The sequence below is a fragment of the Haliotis asinina genome, chromosome 6, assembly GCF_037392515.1.
Source record: "Haliotis asinina isolate JCU_RB_2024 chromosome 6, JCU_Hal_asi_v2, whole genome shotgun sequence".
In the NCBI taxonomy this organism is placed as follows: domain Eukaryota; kingdom Metazoa; phylum Mollusca; class Gastropoda; order Lepetellida; family Haliotidae; genus Haliotis; species Haliotis asinina.
This window is the reverse complement of record NC_090285.1, coordinates 47841060-47859451: the sequence shown is the minus strand read 5'-3', so window position 1 is coordinate 47859451 and position 18392 is coordinate 47841060. Positions and strand designations below refer to the sequence as shown.

Below are 18392 nucleotides of genomic sequence, written 5' to 3'. Positions count from 1 at the left end.
GAGACACCAAACTGCAAATTGTACTCCATGACGTACCTCTGAATACCCGGTGTTCAGCATCGCATGCTTGTCGTAGGACTAACGGGGTCGGGTATGTCAGGCTCGCTGACTTGGTTGACACATGTCATCGTCTCCCAAAAGCGAAGATCGATGCTCATGCTGTTGATCACTCTATGTTACGTGCACCAATCGTGTTTAGAATTGTGTTAAAAGCTATATCTGTTTGTCTTTTCCCTAACCGCGAGGTTAGATCCTAAACGTGTTAAAACGTCATTCCTGTTTCTAATCTAATCTAATCTAATCTAGTCTAATCTAATCTAATCTAATCTAATCTAATCTAATCTAATTTAATCTCGTCTAGTCTAGTCTCGTCTAGTCTAAACTACTTCCAAAAAACAATGATGTTTGTCCACCTCTATAGTCCCCTGTCTGCCCACCCTTTTAGTTTCCGCTCTGTCCATCCGTTTAGTTACCGGCCTGCACACACGTGTAGTACCTGGTCTGACCACCCTTTTAGTTTCCGGCCTGTTTATATGTTTAGTCCCCCGTCTGTCCACCCATTTAGTTCCTGGTCTGTCCACCCTTTTAGCTTCTGCTCAGTCCATCCGTTTAGTCCCCAGTATCTCCACCCGTTTAGTCCCTGGTCTGACCACCCGTTTAGTTCCCTGGTCTGTCCACCCATTTAGTTCCTGGTCTGTCCACCCTTTTAGTTTCTGCTCAGTCCATCCGTTTAGTCCCCAGTATCTCCACCCGTTTAGTCCCTGGTCTGACCACCCGTTTAGTTCCCTGGTCTGTCCACCCGTTTAGTTCCCTGGTCTGTCCACCCTTTAAGTTTCTGCTCAGTCCATCCGTTTAGTCCCCTGAATCTCCACCCGTTTAGTCCCCTTCTGACCACCCGTTTAGTCCCCAGCCTGACCACGCGTTTAGTTTCCTGGTTTGTCCAGCCGTTTAGTCCCCAGTATCTCCACCCGTTTAGTCCCCAGTCTGTCCACCCGTTTAGTCCCTGTTCTGTCAACCAGTTTAGTGGCACTTGTTTATAACTGTAAATAACTCGACCTCATTTCTGTTTACAGACAAATCAAGAGAACGATCGCGAAATGTCACTAGCGCATGTAAAGGCCTAGACAATGGCAAATGTTCTGAATGTACTTACATTTACGTGTACATATGGATGACGAAATGAACGACGAACAACACCGTATAGTTAAAGCTTTAATAAAGTTAGAAAATGCTTATTCTTCAAGGGTACAAACATTTATTAGAAGCAATGGTCGGGAATTTGCAAATAGTCTGGTTTAACGGCCGTGGAGCAGTCCACATTGTTGTGTTCAATGAAGATCGTTCATTATAACAAATGGTCGGAATGACAAATGTCCGGATTAACAAAGTTTTACAAATACTATCTTTTCCAGTTCAAAAAATGTTCTGATGAGTAAGTTCAGTTAAGTGTGTTGACGTGGACGGTGTCGTGGTCTGTATACGGCATGTCGTTCAGCGGGTAGCGTGGAGGATGACGTTGTCCAATCAAGGAAGGTACGGTGAGCGTACGGTGAGCGAACACTGAGCGGTGATGAAGTGCAAGGTGGCACAAGACACCATCAACCAGCTGCAGCTGCAGACAGTAGCAGATGAAGCTGTAGAAAATAGAAGTTCAACCTCAAACATCATGGGACATTATTTTTGCCAAATACAAGAACGTTGAAGAAATTACAAAACCTCGAATCTGAAGTTGTCACTTTGATGTAAAAAGGCACAATTCGAATTCATCGAAATGATGACCAGATACACCCATGATCTATACTATCGGTACATTCGATCTGTGTAATTGGGTATCGATTTCATGCATCAATCGTGTTAAAGGATCTGACCAGCCGATCCCTATTACTCACTGACATCACACAAGGTAAAACTGGTAATATATGTATATGATCATGTTAGCGCTAGGATGGCTTTATGGGGAGGGACTCTTGTCCCTAAAAAGACAACTTACCATCCATCTGAAGCTTAGCTTCGAGGACAGCCAGCAGCATCTCAGCTCTACAATGCAGCTCCTCTGTCATCTTCTCTGCTTCCATCGTCCTCTTCATCTCTCCTACATTCCTTTCCGTATCTGCTCGACGACCACCTAAAAGATCTCTCACAAATGGTATTACAGTACTTATCGCACCGCCGATTCCAGAGATAATGCTTCCAATAGACTTCTTTTTTCGACTAACTTTTGAAGCCACTGGCTTTCTAATCCCGTCATTATCTGTAGACGCCATCTGTAAAATGACGGACATCACCAGGCAGGCAACGATGAGTTTAGACTTCACTCCCATGACCACCTGCAAGTAAAACAAAATGCACATTTTGTCAGTGTTCGGTTAGTAAGAAGACAGCGAACGCACGTTATTGAGATTAACATTAAGACGACGGACCGTGTACGCATATGCATAGTCCATACCGATAGAGATCATATAATAGACAACTGTATGGACATGGTCTCTGATCCCGCTTGTATCAAACCTCGTAAGGGTGGAGAGATAGCCTACTGGTTCGTACGTTTGCCAGTCACGCCGCCGATTGATTCGTAATGAGGCTGCAAATTGTGACGTCCATTTCTAGTATCCTCAAATGAAATTGCTTGGATTATTGCAACCTACCTACCTACCTACCTACCTACCTACCTACCTACCTACCTACCTACCTACATACATACATACCTACCTCACATAATATATGGGGACTGTGATGATTGTATGTGATTTGTGAGAACTCTGTCACGGGTACCACGGGCGAACTAACCAGCCATTGACCTAAATTTCTGCTCCTAGTTTGAGTGCTGTTTAACGCCCCACTCATCAATATTACAGCGATAGGGCGACGGCCTGTACAGAATCAGACAATCTAGTGACTGACATCATGAGCATCCATCTACATAGGACACAATGACATGTGTCCACGAGACAGACCAAGTGATCCCGTTGGACACCACAAGCAGACCAATTCTCACCTGGACCTCAGGCGTCTCATATATAGAGACAAACTATCATAACATTAGCGTTACCTGAATAAGTGACTGCTCTCCACGGAATTGCTGTTGTGAAGGACGGCCCCAAGAGTCAAATGAACCTCAGTCCATCGAGGACGCCAATACGAAGCTCACCTTCCAAGTTATTATTCATGCAAAGGAGGAAGGTGGTGATATAATTCAATTTCCTCCTTTATCACATAGCACTGATATCATGCTTTCCCCAGGAAAAGTAAGATTAATAAACAAAGAGAGTGGACAGATATGGTCATACGTTCACACGAAAACAGGTTTTACACAATGGTGTATACAATCGTGACAGCAAACACGACAGTAAATATCAGTAAATTTCAGGTAATCTTACATCTTGCTCTGGAATTTCCAGGAATTTCCCAAGCCTCTTGAATTGTTTCCTTGGTTGGTGTATTGAAGAAGCTGGAGGAGGGTTGGTGTCAGTAAGTCGCTGTTGGTGCTGCCACCAGCTGCAGACAAGAAAAGACGGGTAAGTAATAAATAAAGTAAGCGCTGAGTAAGTGACATACAGAGAAAACACTGTAAACGTTGCTCTTTATCTTGCTGCCGTGTTCAATGGTGAGTGAGACGAGACACTGCCGATTTTTCAAAAGCCAGATGGTATATTTATAAAGAACATGTGAGTGGGTAAAGAATAGAGACCGACAGAAGTTATTTCAAACAGAACTGGGGACGGTGGGGTCGAGCCTAGTGGTAAAAACGTTCGCTCGTCACCCCGAAGAACCGGGTTCGATTCCCCACATAAGTGCAATGTGTGAAGCACACTTTCTGGTATCCACCGCCGTGATATTGCTGGACTGTTGCAGTATGTTAAGACCACACTCAAATAGAAAGGCATTTCCTTTTGACTGATTGAAACACACACAATAAAGCTGTCAGCTGTAAATGTCTAAGTAGGTTGAACACAAAACCACCCCAAAATTCATTATCTGTCAAACCAATGCACAACTCACACCACATGTTTTCAACACAATCTCCATAGAAACAGAGTGAGAGAGTGATTTTGGTTTGATTGTTAAACAACAATCCAGGTAAGTCATAGTTTTAGGAAGATAGGAAACGGAGGCACGAGAATACTTGGGATTACCTAATGCAATTACCTACCTATACCTAATAAGAACTGAGTGAAACCCACAACCATTAATATGGTTCTGACAAATCTAAGGTAAACATGGCTCATTTTTGGATTCGAACCAGATTTGATAAATGGATTACGGTGCCACTCAGCAAAGCGCTTCCTGGAATCAGCGCAACTGGAACTCCCCTGTCACACAATACACATATGCATGCAGTCTTTGCTGGTGGTCTTCAATGGTATGCTTAATTTGTTTGTCTGTCTGTATGTTTGGGGTAGTTAACTGACTCCCTTTGTTTGATTTCAGGGTAGTCAGTAACGTCGGTTTCAAGCCTGACCTTTGTGGCAACCTTCTGTCTCGCAGTCACCTGACAGATTAAAATACCGTAACCTTATACTACAACGAGGTTATCTTATTATCAAAATAGGGCTGATTAAAAATTATTACAGCACTGTAAATCGTTGTTCTTTATCTTGCTACCATGTTCAATGGTGAGTGAGTGAGACGAGACGTTGCTGATTTTTTAAACGCCAGATGACATATAGAGAATACTAAAACATGTGCCTTGTAAAACCGTCTCTATGAAACGAATGAACGGTTTGGTATGTAAGAGAAAGTGGGTTAGATACCAATGCAATTCACGAGTTTCATGAAAGTGTAAAATTTCTACAATTGCAAAAACATTTAAAATCTGCAACAAACTTCTGGACATAAAATAAACAAGAGACATTTCTCTGTGTTTGAGATAGGCCAGAATCAAACTAAAAAATAAAGTGCTTGTTGAAGACGTAATCATTAGAGCAAGTGTCAGCTCGCAGTAGTTTATAAATAGTACTAGCTTGGATGTATGGACACAATGTGTTTGAAAGAGTATAATGAGGGTGTCCTTAAAAAACAGCCCCCGTCAAAATATGTATCAAGCAATCCAAATCTTTGACTGTTGATTATGATGTAAAGTCATCCACTATTATACTGAACATATTTTATATGATATTTTTTTTTATAAAATATTTTATATGATATTATCCAACAGGTACCAAATGATTGAGGTCATTTCTTTTTTGTGCAGTTTTGTTAGAAATGTTATATGCCCAATGTGTTGTCATGACCAATATCTCGTTTACCACATTTCAAAAACCGGGCATCGAAAACACACACACAACACACACACACACAACACACACACACACAACACACACAACACACACACACACACACACACACACACACACACACACACACACACACACACACACACACACACACACACACACACACACACACACACACACTGTATCCTCGTTTAAAATATCACCCGTGTTTTCTGCCCTGTTCATCCATTTCGCCCCTTGGCTGTACAACCGTGTAGTATCTGGTTTGTCCACCCACTTAACCCTTGGTCTGTATACCCTTTTGGTTTCTGCACTATCCACCCAATTAGCCCCTGGTCTGTGTACACTTTCGGTTTTTGCTCTATCCACCCAATTAGCCCCTGGTCTGTATACCCGTTTGTTTTCTGCACTATCCACCCATTTAGCCCCTGGACTGTACACCCCTTTTGGTTTCTGTCCTATCCACACACTTCGCCCCTGGTCCGTATACCCGTTCAATATCTTGCTTGTCCAACGTGTTTCGTTCCCGGTCTGTCCACCCGTTTAAGGATTCGAACCCACACCTTGGGAGTGTGCACCTAATGGTCAGTCTTCAAAGTGGTGCGTGGCAGAACAAATGTGATTGTATCGACAATATGTGTTATCACTGCATGTGTACATTTTAGGCAGAATAAAGCTCTCGCTCTCTCGCACCGTATAGTCCCTGGTTCTGTATACCTGTTTAGTCCCTGGTTTGCCCGCCCCTGATCGTTCCACACGTTTAGTCCACCCGTTCAGTCTATGGCCTGTTCACCCGTTCAGTTCCCGGCCTGTCCACCACTTTAGTCTTTAGTCCCCGTTTTGTCCACCCGTTTTGTCCCTGATCTGTTCACCCGTTTAGTACCTGGTCTGTCCACCCGTTTAGTCCCTGGTCTGTCCACACGTCTAGTCCCTGGTCTGTCCACCCGTTTAGTCAAAAGGTCTGTTACTTATAGTCCCTTCCATTGTCCTTTGCAGAGTACAATAAGACAGGGACATTCGAAACTCGACATGTCTGAATGTCGATATGGCACTTGTCTGAAACTGTAAATAACTCATTGACTGTTGACAGAAAATCGAGTTAACAAATGTCATTATGCAATCTATAGGTCTAGATGCTGACAAATGTTTCGAATGTACTTTAATAAACGTACACATACGGGACACGAAATAAAAGACTAAGAACTCCGTAAAGCTTTACTGAAGCTTTATTGAAGTTAGACAGGAGCTTGGTCTCCGAACGCATAGAAGCAAAGAAGGTTTTCTCCTTCTCCGCAATGGCTGGGGGAAGTGGAAGTAGTATGCTTCAACGACTCTAGGACAGGTCATATTGATGTGTTTACTCTGTGTTAGAACTCACATGAATATTGTTCATAATAAAGAATGGCTCGGATTGTCCATTTCCTGTTTAATTCCTCATAAGCAAGTATACCTTACCAGCACATCTCCTATATACTTGCCCAGATTAACAAATTTCCAGTTTAACACATTGTTGAATAGTAAACATCCTTCTCCACACATCTTCGGATTAACATGTTTCCGGATTAACAAATTCCTAATTAGTCAACATCCTCCTTCACACATTCCAGAATAACAAAGTTCCAGTTTGACAAATGTCGAGTTTGTCAATATTCGTCATCACACTTGTCCGGATGACCAAATGAGCACGTCTAGTGAGTGAGTGTTGTCGAAGCCTGTATACTGCAGTGACAGTTCACCGAATGGTGTTGAAGTGGACGGTGTCGTGGTCTGTGTGCGGCAGAGGCCGTTCAGCGGGTAGCAATGAGGATGATATTGTCCAATCAAGAAAGGTACGGTGAGCGTACGGTGAGCGTACATTGAGCGGTGATGAAGTTAAAGATGTCGAATCCTGTATACGGTAGAAGTCGTTCAGCGTATGGTGTAGTTGTGGGTGTTGTCAAAGCTTTAGGCAAAGAAGCAGCCTTCGTAGCTCAGCGGCTGTATGGACACACGGGTATTTCAGAGCACGTGTCGGGGCAGATTGAGAGCCACCAGCAAGGTGGCACAAGACACCATCAACCAGCTGCAGCTGCAGACAGTAGCAGATGAAGCTGTAGAAAATAGAAGTTCAACCTCAAACATCATGGGACATTATTTTTGCCAAATACAGGAACGTTGAAGAAATTACAAAACCTCGAATCTGAAGTTGTCACTTTGATGTAAAAAGGCACAATTCGAATTCATCGAAATGATGACCAGATACACCCATGATCTATACTATCGGTACATTCGATCTGTGTAATTGGGTATCGATTTCATGCATCAATCGTGTTAAAGGACCTGACCAGCCGATCCCTATTACTCACTGACATCACACAAGGTAAAACTGGTAATATATGTATATGATCATGTTAGCGCTAGGATGGCTTTATGGGGAGGGACTCTTGTCCCTAAAAAGACAACTTACCATCCATCTGAAGCTTAGCTTCGAGGACAGCCAGCAGCATCTCAGCTCTACAATGCAGCTCCTCTGTCATCTTCTCTGCTTCCATCGTCCTCTTCATCTCTCCTACATTCCTTTCCGTATCTGCTCGACGACCACCTAAAAGATCTCTCACAAATGGTATTACAGTACTTATCGCACCGCCGATTCCAGAGATAATGCTTCCAATAGACTTCTTTTTTCGACTAACTTTTGAAGCCACTGGCTTTCTAATCCCGTCATTATCTGTAGACGCCATCTGTAAAATGACGGACATCACCAGGCAGGCAACGATGAGTTTAGACTTCACTCCCATGACCACCTGCAAGTAAAACAAAATGCACATTTTGTCAGTGTTCGGTTAGTAAGAAGACAGCGAACGCACGTTATTGAGATTAACATTAAGACGACGGACCGTGTACGCATATGCATAGTCCATACCGATAGAGATCATATAATAGACAACTGTATGGACATGGTCTCTGGTCCCGCTTGTATCAAACCTCGTAAGGGTGGAGAGATAGCCTACTGGTTCGTACGTTTGCCAGTCACGCCGCCGATTGATTCGTAATGAGGCTGCAAATTGTGACGTCCATTTCTAGTATCCTCAAATGAAATTGCTTGGATTATTGCAACCTACCTACCTACCTACCTACCTACCTACCTACCTACCTACCTACCTACCTACCTACATACATACATACCTACCTCACATAATATATGGGGACTGTGATGATTGTATGTGATTTGTGAGAACTCTGTCACGGGTACCACGGGCGAACTAACCAGCCATTGACCTAAATTTCTGCTCCTAGTTTGAGTGCTGTTTAACGCCCCACTCATCAATATTACAGCGATAGGGCGACGGCCTGTACAGAATCAGACAATCTAGTGACTGACATCATGAGCATCCATCTACATAGGACACAATGACATGTGTCCACGAGACAGACCAAGTGATCCCGTTGGACACCACAAGCAGACCAATTCTCACCTGGACCTCAGGCGTCTCATATATAGAGACAAACTATCATAACATTAGCGTTACCTGAATAAGTGACTGCTCTCCACGGAATTGCTGTTGTGAAGGACGGCCCCAAGAGTCAAATGAACCTCAGTCCATCGAGGACGCCAATACGAAGCTCACCTTCCAAGTTATTATTCATGCAAAGGAGGAAGGTGGTGATATAATTCAATTTCCTCCTTTATCACATAGCACTGATATCATGCTTTCCCCAGGAAAAGTAAGATTAATAAACAAAGAGAGTGGACAGATATGGTCATACGTTCACACGAAAACAGGTTTTACACAATGGTGTATACAATCGTGACAGCAAACACGACAGTAAATATCAGTAAATTTCAGGTAATCTTACATCTTGCTCTGGAATTTCCAGGAATTTCCCAAGCCTCTTGAATTGTTTCCTTGGTTGGTGTATTGAAGAAGCTGGAGGAGGGTTGGTGTCAGTAAGTCGCTGTTGGTGCTGCCACCAGCTGCAGACAAGAAAAGACGGGTAAGTAATAAATAAAGTAAGCGCTGAGTAAGTGACATACAGAGAAAACACTGTAAACGTTGCTCTTTATCTTGCTGCCGTGTTCAATGGTGAGTGAGACGAGACACTGCCGATTTTTCAAAAGCCAGATGGTATATTTATAAAGAACATGTGAGTGGGTAAAGAATAGAGACCGACAGAAGTTATTTCAAACAGAACTGGGGACGGTGGGGTCGAGCCTAGTGGTAAAAACGTTCGCTCGTCACCCCGAAGAACCGGGTTCGATTCCCCACATAAGTGCAATGTGTGAAGCACACTTTCTGGTATCCACCGCCGTGATATTGCTGGACTGTTGCAGTATGTTAAGACCACACTCAAATAGAAAGGCATTTCCTTTTGACTGATTGAAACACACACAATAAAGCTGTCAGCTGTAAATGTCTAAGTAGGTTGAACACAAAACCACCCCAAAATTCATTATCTGTCAAACCAATGCACAACTCACACCACATGTTTTCAACACATTTCCATAGAAACAGAGTGAGAGAGTGATTTTGGTTTGATTGTTAAACAACAATCCAGGTAAGTCATAGTTTTAGGAAGATAGGAAACGGAGGCACGAGAATACTTGGGATTACCTAATGCAATTACCTACCTATACCTAATAAGAACTGAGTGAAACCCACAACCATTAATATGGTTCTGACAAATCTAAGGTAAACATGGCTCATTTTTGGATTCGAACCAGATTTGATAAATGGATTACGGTGCCACTCAGCAAAGCGCTTCCTGGAATCAGCGCAACTGGAACTCCCCTGTCACACAATACACATATGCATGCAGTCTTTGCTGGTGGTCTTCAATGGTATGCTTAATTTGTTTGTCTGTCTGTATGTTTGGGGTAGTTAACTGACTCCCTTTGTTTGATTTCAGGGTAGTCAGTAACGTCGGTTTCAAGCCTGACCTTTGTGGCAACCTTCTGTCTCGCAGTCACCTGACAGATTAAAATACCGTAACCTTATACTACAACGAGGTTATCTTATTATCAAAATAGGGCTGATTAAAAATTATTACAGCACTGTAAATCGTTGTTCTTTATCTTGCTACCATGTTCAATGGTGAGTGAGTGAGACGAGACGTTGCTGATTTTTTAAACGCCAGATGACATATAGAGAATACTAAAACATGTGCCTTGTAAAACCGTCTCTATGAAACGAATGAACGGTTTGGTATCTAAGCGAAAGTGGGTTAGATACCAATGCAATTCACGAGTTTCATGAAAGTGTAAAATTTCTACAATTGCAAAAACATTTAAAATCTGCAACAAACTTCTGGACATAAAATAAACAAGAGACATTTCTCTGTGTTTGAGATAGGCCAGAATCAAACTAAAAAATAAAGTGCTTGTTGAAGACGTAATCATTAGAGCAAGTGTCAGCTCGCAGTAGTTTATAAATAGTACTAGCTTGGATGTATGGACACAATGTGTTTGAAAGAGTATAATGAGGGTGTCCTTAAAAAACAGCCCCCGTCAAAATATGTATCAAGCAATCCAAATCTTTGACTGTTGATTATGATGTAAAGTCATCCACTATTATACTGAACATATTTTATATGATATTTTTTTTTATAAAATATTTTATATGATATTATCCAACAGGTACCAAATGATTGAGGTCATTTCTTATTTGTGCAGTTTTGTTAGAAATGTTATATGCCCAATGTGTTGTCATGACCAATATCTCGTTTACCACATTTCAAAAACCGGGCATCGAAAACACACACACAACACACACACACACAACACACACACACACAACACACACACACACACACACACACACACACACACACACACACACACACACACACACACACACACACACACACACACACACACACACACACACACACACACACACACACACACACACTGTATCCTCGTTTAAAATATCACCCGTGTTTTCTGCCCTGTTCATCCATTTCGCCCCTTGGCTGTACAACCGTGTAGTATCTGGTTTGTCCACCCACTTAACCCTTGGTCTGTATACCCTTTTGGTTTCTGCACTATCCACCCAATTAGCCCCTGGTCTGTGTACACTTTCGGTTTTTGCTCTATCCACCCAATTAGCCCCTGGTCTGTATACCCGTTTGTTTTCTGCACTATCCACCCATTTAGCCCCTGGACTGTACACCCCTTTTGGTTTCTGTCCTATCGACACACTTCGCCCCTGGTCCGTATACCCGTTCAATATCTTGCTTGTCCAACGTGTTTCGTTCCCGGTCTGTCCACCCGTTTAAGGATTCGAACCCACACCTTGGGAGTGTGCACCTAATGGTCAGTCTTCAAAGTGGTGCGTGGCAGAACAAATGTGATTGTATCGACAATATGTGTTATCACTGCATGTGTACATTTTAGGCAGAATAAAGCTCTCGCTCTCTCGCACCGTATAGTCCCTGGTTCTGTATACCTGTTTAGTCCCTGGTTTGCCCGCCCCTGATCGTTCCACACGTTTAGTCCACCCGTTCAGTCTATGGCCTGTTCACCCGTTCAGTTCCCGGCCTGTCCACCACTTTAGTCTTTAGTCCCCGTTTTGTCCACCCGTTTTGTCCCTGATCTGTTCACCCGTTTAGTACCTGGTCTGTCCACCCGTTTAGTCCCTGGTCTGTCCACACGTCTAGTCCCTGGTCTGTCCACCCGTTTAGTCAAAAGGTCTGTTACTTATAGTCCCTTCCATTGTCCTTTGCAGAGTACAATAAGACAGGGACATTCGAAACTCGACATGTCTGAATGTCGATATGGCACTTGTCTGAAACTGTAAATAACTCATTGACTGTTGACAGAAAATCGAGTTAACAAATGTCATTATGCAATCTATAGGTCTAGATGCTGACAAATGTTTCGAATGTACTTTAATAAACGTACACATACGGGACACGAAATAAAAGACTAAGAACTCCGTAAAGCTTTACTGAAGCTTTATTGAAGTTAGACAGGAGCTTGGTCTCCGAACGCATAGAAGCAAAGAAGGTTTTCTCCTTCTCCGCAATGGCTGGGGGAAGTGGAAGTAGTATGCTTCAACGACTCTAGGACAGGTCATATTGATGTGTTTACTCTGTGTTAGAACTCACATGAATATTGTTCATAATAAAGAATGGCTCGGATTGACCATTTCCTGTTTAATTCCTCATAAGCAAGTATACCTTACCAGCACATCTCCTATATACTTGCCCAGATTAACAAATTTCCAGTTTAACACATTGTTGAATAGTAAACATCCTTCTCCACACATCTTCGGATTAACATGTTTCCGGATTAACAAATTCCTAATTAGTCAACATCCTCCTTCACACATTCCAGAATAACAAAGTTCCAGTTTGACAAATGTCGAGTTTGTCAATATTCGTCATCACACTTGTCCGGATGACCAAATGAGCACGTCTAGTGAGTGAGTGTTGTCGAAGCCTGTATACTGCAGTGACAGTTCACCGAATGGTGTTGAAGTGGACGGTGTCGTGGTCTGTGTGCGGCAGAGGCCGTTCAGCGGGTAGCAATGAGGATGATATTGTCCAATCAAGAAAGGTACGGTGAGCGTACGGTGAGCGTACATTGAGCGGTGATGAAGTTAAAGATGTCGAATCCTGTATACGGTAGAAGTCGTTCAGCGTATGGTGTAGTTGTGGGTGTTGTCAAAGCTTTAGGCAAAGAAGCAGCCTTCGTAGCTCAGCGGCTGTATGGACACACGGGTATTTCAGAGCACGTGTCGGGGCAGATTGAGAGCCACCAGCAAGGTGGCACAAGACACCATCAACCAGCTGCAGCTGCAGACAGTAGCAGATGAAGCTGTAGAAAATAGAAGTTCAACCTCAAACATCATGGGACATTATTTTTGCCAAATACAGGAACGTTGAAGAAATTACAAAACCTCGAATCTGAAGTTGTCACTTTGATGTAAAAAGGCACAATTCGAATTCATCGAAATGATGACCAGATACACCCATGATCTATACTATCGGTACATTCGATCTGTGTAATTGGGTATCGATTTCATGCATCAATCGTGTTAAAGGACCTGACCAGCCGATCCCTATTACTCACTGACATCACACAAGGTAAAACTGGTAATATATGTATATGATCATGTTAGCGCTAGGATGGCTTTATGGGGAGGGACTCTTGTCCCTAAAAAGACAACTTACCATCCATCTGAAGCTTAGCTTCGAGGACAGCCAGCAGCATCTCAGCTCTACAATGCAGCTCCTCTGTCATCTTCTCTGCTTCCATCGTCCTCTTCATCTCTTCTACATTCCTTTCCGTATCTGCTCGACGACCACCTAAAAGATCTCTCACAAATGGTATTACAGTACTTATCGCACCGCCGATTCCAGAGATAATGCTTCCAATAGACTTCTTTTTTCGACTAACTTTTGAAGCCACTGGCTTTCTAATCCCGTCATTATCTGTAGACGCCATCTGTAAAATGACGGACATCACCAGGCAGGCAACGATGAGTTTAGACTTCACTCCCATGACCACCTGCAAGTAAAACAAAATGCACATTTTGTCAGTGTTCGGTTAATAAGAAGACAACGAACGCACGTTATTGAGAGTAACATTAAGACGACGGACCGTATACGCATATGCATAGTCCATACCGATAGAGATCATATAATAGACAACTGTATGGACATGGTCTCTGATACCGCTTGTATCAAACCTCGTAAGGGTGGAGAGATAGCCTACTGGTTCGTGCGTTTGCCAGTCACGCCGCCGATTGATTCGTAATGAGGCTGCAAATTGTGACGTCCATTTCTAGTATCCTCAAATGAAATTGCTTGGATTATTGCAACCTACCTACCTACCTACCTACCTACCTACCTACCTACCTACCTACCTACCTACCTACCTACATACATACATACATACATACATACATACATACATACATACATACATACATACATACATACATACCTACCTACCTACCTACATACCTACCTACCTCACATAATATATGGGGACTGTGATGATTGTATGTGATTTGTGAGAACTCTGTCACGGGTACCACGGGCGAACTAACCAGCCATTGGCCTAAATTTCTGCTCCTAGTTTGAGTGCTGTTTAACGCCCCACTCATCAATATTACAGCGATAGGGCGACGGCCTGTACAGAATCAGACAATCTAGTGACTGACATCATGAGCATCCATCTACATAAGATACAATGGCATGTGTCCACGAGACTGACCAAGTGATCCCGTTGGACACCACAAGCAGACCAATTCTCACCTGGACCTCAGGCGTCTCATATATAGAGACAAACTATCATAACATTAGCGTTACCTGAATAAGTGACTGCTCTCCACGGAATTGCTGTTGTGAAGGACGGCCCCAAGAGTCAAATGAACCTCAGTCCATCGAGGACGCCAATACGAAGTTCACCATCCAAGTTATTATACATGCAAAGGAGGAAGGTGGTGATATAATTCAATTTCCTCCTTTATCACATAGCACTGATATCATGCTTTCCCCAGGAAAAGTAAGATTAATAAACAAAGAGAGTGGACAGATATGGTCATACGTTCACACGAAAACAGGTTTTACACAATGGTGTATACAATCGTGACAGCAAACACGACAGTAAATATCAGTAAATTTCAGGTAATCTTACATCTTGCTCTGGAATTTCCAGGAAGTTCCTAAGCCTCTTGAATTGTTTCCTTGGTTGGTGTATTGAAGAAGCTGGAGGAGGGTTGGTGTCAGTAAGTCGCTGTTGGTGCTGCCACCAGCTGCAGACAAGAAAAGACGGGTAAGTAATAAATAAAGTAAGCGCTGAGTAAGTGACATACAGAGAAAACACTGTAAACGTTGCTCTTTATCTTGCTGCCGTGTTCAATGGTGAGTGAGACGAGACACTGCCGATTTTTCAAAAGCCAGATGGTATATTTATAAAGAAAATGTGAGTGGGTAAAGAATAGAGACCGACAGAAATTATTTCAAACAGAACTGGGGACGGTGGGGTCGAGCCTAGTGGTAAAGACGTTCGCTCGTCACCCCGAAGAACCGGGTTCGATTCCCCACATAAGTGCAATGTGTGAAGCACACTTTCTGGTATCCACCGCCGTGATTTTGCTGGACTGTTGCAGTATGTTAAGACCACACTCAAATAGAAAGACATTTCCTTTTGACTGATTGAAACACACACAATAAAGCTGTCAGCTGTAAATGTCTAAGTAGGTTGAACACAAAACCACCCCAAAATTCATTATCTGTCAAACCAATGCACAACTCACACCACATGTTTTCAACACATTTCCATAGAAACAGAGTGAGAGAGTGATTTTGGTTTGATTGTTAAACAACAATCCAGGTAAGTCATAGTTTTAGGAAGATAGGAAACGGAGGCACGAGAATACTTGGGAGTACCTAATGCAATTACCTACCTATACCTAATAAGAACTGAGTGAAACCCACAACCATTAATATGGTTCTGACAAATCTAAGGTAAACATGGCTCATTTTCGGATTCGAACCAGATTTGATAAATGGATTACAGTGCCACTCAGCAAAGCGCTTCTTGGAATCAGCGCAACTGGAACTCCCCTGTCACACAATACACATATGCATGCAGTCTTTGCTGGTGGTCTTCAATGGTATGCTTAATTTGTTTGTCTGTCTGTATGTTTGGGGTAGTTAACTGACTCCCTTTGTTTGATTTCAGGGTAGTCAGTAACGTCGGTTTCAAGCCTGACCTTTGTGGCAACCTTCTGTCTCGCAGTCACCTGACAGATTAAAATACCGTAACCTTATACTACAACGAGGTTATCTTATTATCAAAATAGGGCTGATTAAAAATTATTACAGCACTGTAAATCGTTGTTCTTTATCTTGCTACCATGTTCAATGGTGAGTGAGTGAGACGAGACGTTGCTGATTTTTTAAACGCCAGATGACATATAGAGAATACTAAAACATGTCCCTTGTAAAACCGTCTCTATGAAACGAATAAATGGTTTGGTATCTGAGAGAAAGTGGGTTAGATACCAATGCAATTCACGAGTTTCATGAAAGTGTAAAATTTCTACAATTGCAAAAACATTTAAAATCTGCAATAAACTTCTGGACATAAAATAAACAAGAGACATTTCTCTGTGTTTGAGATAGGCCAGAATCAAACTAAAAAATAAAGTGCTTGTTGAAGACGTAATCATTAGAGCAAGTGTCAGCTCGCAGTAGTTTATAAATAGTACTAGCTTGAATGTATGGACACAATGTGTTTGAAAGAGTATAATGAGGGTGTCCTTAAAAAACAGCCCCCGTCAAAATATGTATCAAGCAATCCAAATCTTTGACTGTTGATTATGATGTAAAGTCATCCACTATTATACTGAACATATTTTATATGATATTTTTTTATAAAATATATTTTATATGATATTATCCAACAGGTACCAAGTGATTGAGGTCATTTATTATTTGTGCAGTTTTGTTAGAAATGTTATATGCCCAATGTGTTGTCATGACCAATATGGTTAGGGTAACTATATTTCATTCACACACGCACGCACGCACGCACGCACGCTCACACACACACACACACACACACACACACACACACACACACACACACACACACTGTATCCTCGTTTAAAATATCACCCGTGTTTTCTGCCCTGTTCATCCATTTCGCCCCTGGGCTGTACAACCGTGTAGTATCTGGTTTGTCCACCCACTTAACCCTTGGTCTGTATACCCTTTTGGTTTCTGCACTATCCACCCAATTAGCCCCTGGTCTGTGTACACTTTTGGTTTTTGCTCTATCCACCCACTTAGCCCCTGGTCTGTATACCCGTTTGTTTTCTGCACTATCCACCCATTTAGCCCCTGGACTGTACACCCCTTTTGGTTTCTGTCCTATCCACACACTTCGCCCCTGGTCCGTATACCCGTTCAATATCTTGCTTGTCCAACGTGTTTCGTTCCCGGTCTGTCCACCCGTTTAAGGATTCGAACCCACACCTTGGGAGTGTGCACCTAATGGTCAGTCTTCAAAGTGGTGCGTGGCAGAACAAATGTGATTGTATCGACAATATGTGTTATCACTGCATGTGTACATTGACTCGATTTTAGGCAGAATAAAGCTCTCGCTCTCTCGCACCGTATAGTCCCTGGTTCTGTATACCTGTTTAGTCCCTGGTTTGCCCGCCCCTGATCGTTCCACACGTTTAGTCCACCCGTTCGAAGATGTCGAATCCTGTATACGGTAGAAGTCGTTCAGCGTATGGTGTAGTAGTGGGTGTTGTCAAAGCTTTAGGCAAAGAAGCAGTTTGCGTAGCTCAGCGGCTATATGGACACACGGGTATATCAGAGCACGTGTCGGGGCAGATTGAGAGCCACCAGCAAGGTGGCACATGACACCATCAACCAGCTGCAGCTGCAGACAGTAGCAGATGAAGCTGTAGAAAATAGAAGTTCAACCTCAAACATCATGGGACATTATTTTTGCCAAATATAGGAATGTTGAAGAAATTACAAAACCTCGAATCTGAAGTTGTCAGTTTGATGTAAAAAGGCACATTTCGAATTGATCGAAATGATGACTGTTATCAACCCAACGACCAGATACACCCAAGATCTATACATTCGATCTGTGCAATTGGGTATCGACCAGAAACGGGCTTAACACATTGTATCCATGCGGGGAATCGAGTTACGGGCGAACGCTTTAACCATAAGGCTACTCGATAAATATTCACCAGACTTCGAATTACTAGAACGCTGTCTTAATACAGTGCATAAAAAGACAAAAAAAAGAGTTGTACACTGTACACTGTCCGCTTTCCCTGTTCCTTCGTCTTACGTGGGTGTGTGAAACATAGATCTAACCCTATATACAAGACGAGGGCCGTTTCATTGGCATGTCTGATAAGGCCGCTACTTGTATGGCAGCTGGTGTCGTTGACCAGGTCCGGTGCGCTTTCTCAAGAACACTTACAAATTAGCTCCTTATATGGTCCAGTCTTTTCTATTTTCCTCACCTCTATACTAATTGGATTCCATTGGTATCATTATTTCCCAGTCCCTGTGACGTCAGGCTTTGAAATTTCTTTTCAGAAAAACAAATGCCGATCAGGAAGACAATGGATATAGGAATCAGATAAGAACTTTGTGCGTAGAAGAACCTAGCTGACATTGGTGTGCCCT

General features: G+C 42.7%; 1 protein-coding gene and 1 long non-coding RNA gene across 2 annotated transcripts in view; both read right to left on the bottom strand.

Annotated features, from left to right (window-relative positions):
- Positions 1–7751, bottom strand: part of LOC137286679 (uncharacterized) — a 178027-nt gene extending 170276 nt beyond the window's left edge. The window contains exons 1-2 of the long non-coding RNA XR_010956999.1: positions 7681–7751; positions 7222–7324 (exon numbers count right to left, since the gene is read on the bottom strand). This is a non-coding gene — a long non-coding RNA (uncharacterized lncRNA). The remainder of the gene's footprint in view (positions 1–7221; positions 7325–7680) is intronic.
- Positions 7752–12928: 5177 nt separating this feature from the next.
- Positions 12929–18034, bottom strand: LOC137287646 (uncharacterized). The gene is made up of 3 exons (XM_067820029.1): positions 18011–18034; positions 13389–13725; positions 12929–13032 (listed from the first exon to the last, which is right to left on the bottom strand). The coding sequence occupies exons 2-3, from the start codon at positions 13717–13719 to the stop codon at positions 12941–12943; spliced, it is 423 nt and encodes a 140-aa protein (XP_067676130.1). The 5' UTR covers positions 13720–13725; positions 18011–18034; the 3' UTR covers positions 12929–12940.
- Between the last annotated feature and the right edge of the window lie 358 nt (positions 18035–18392).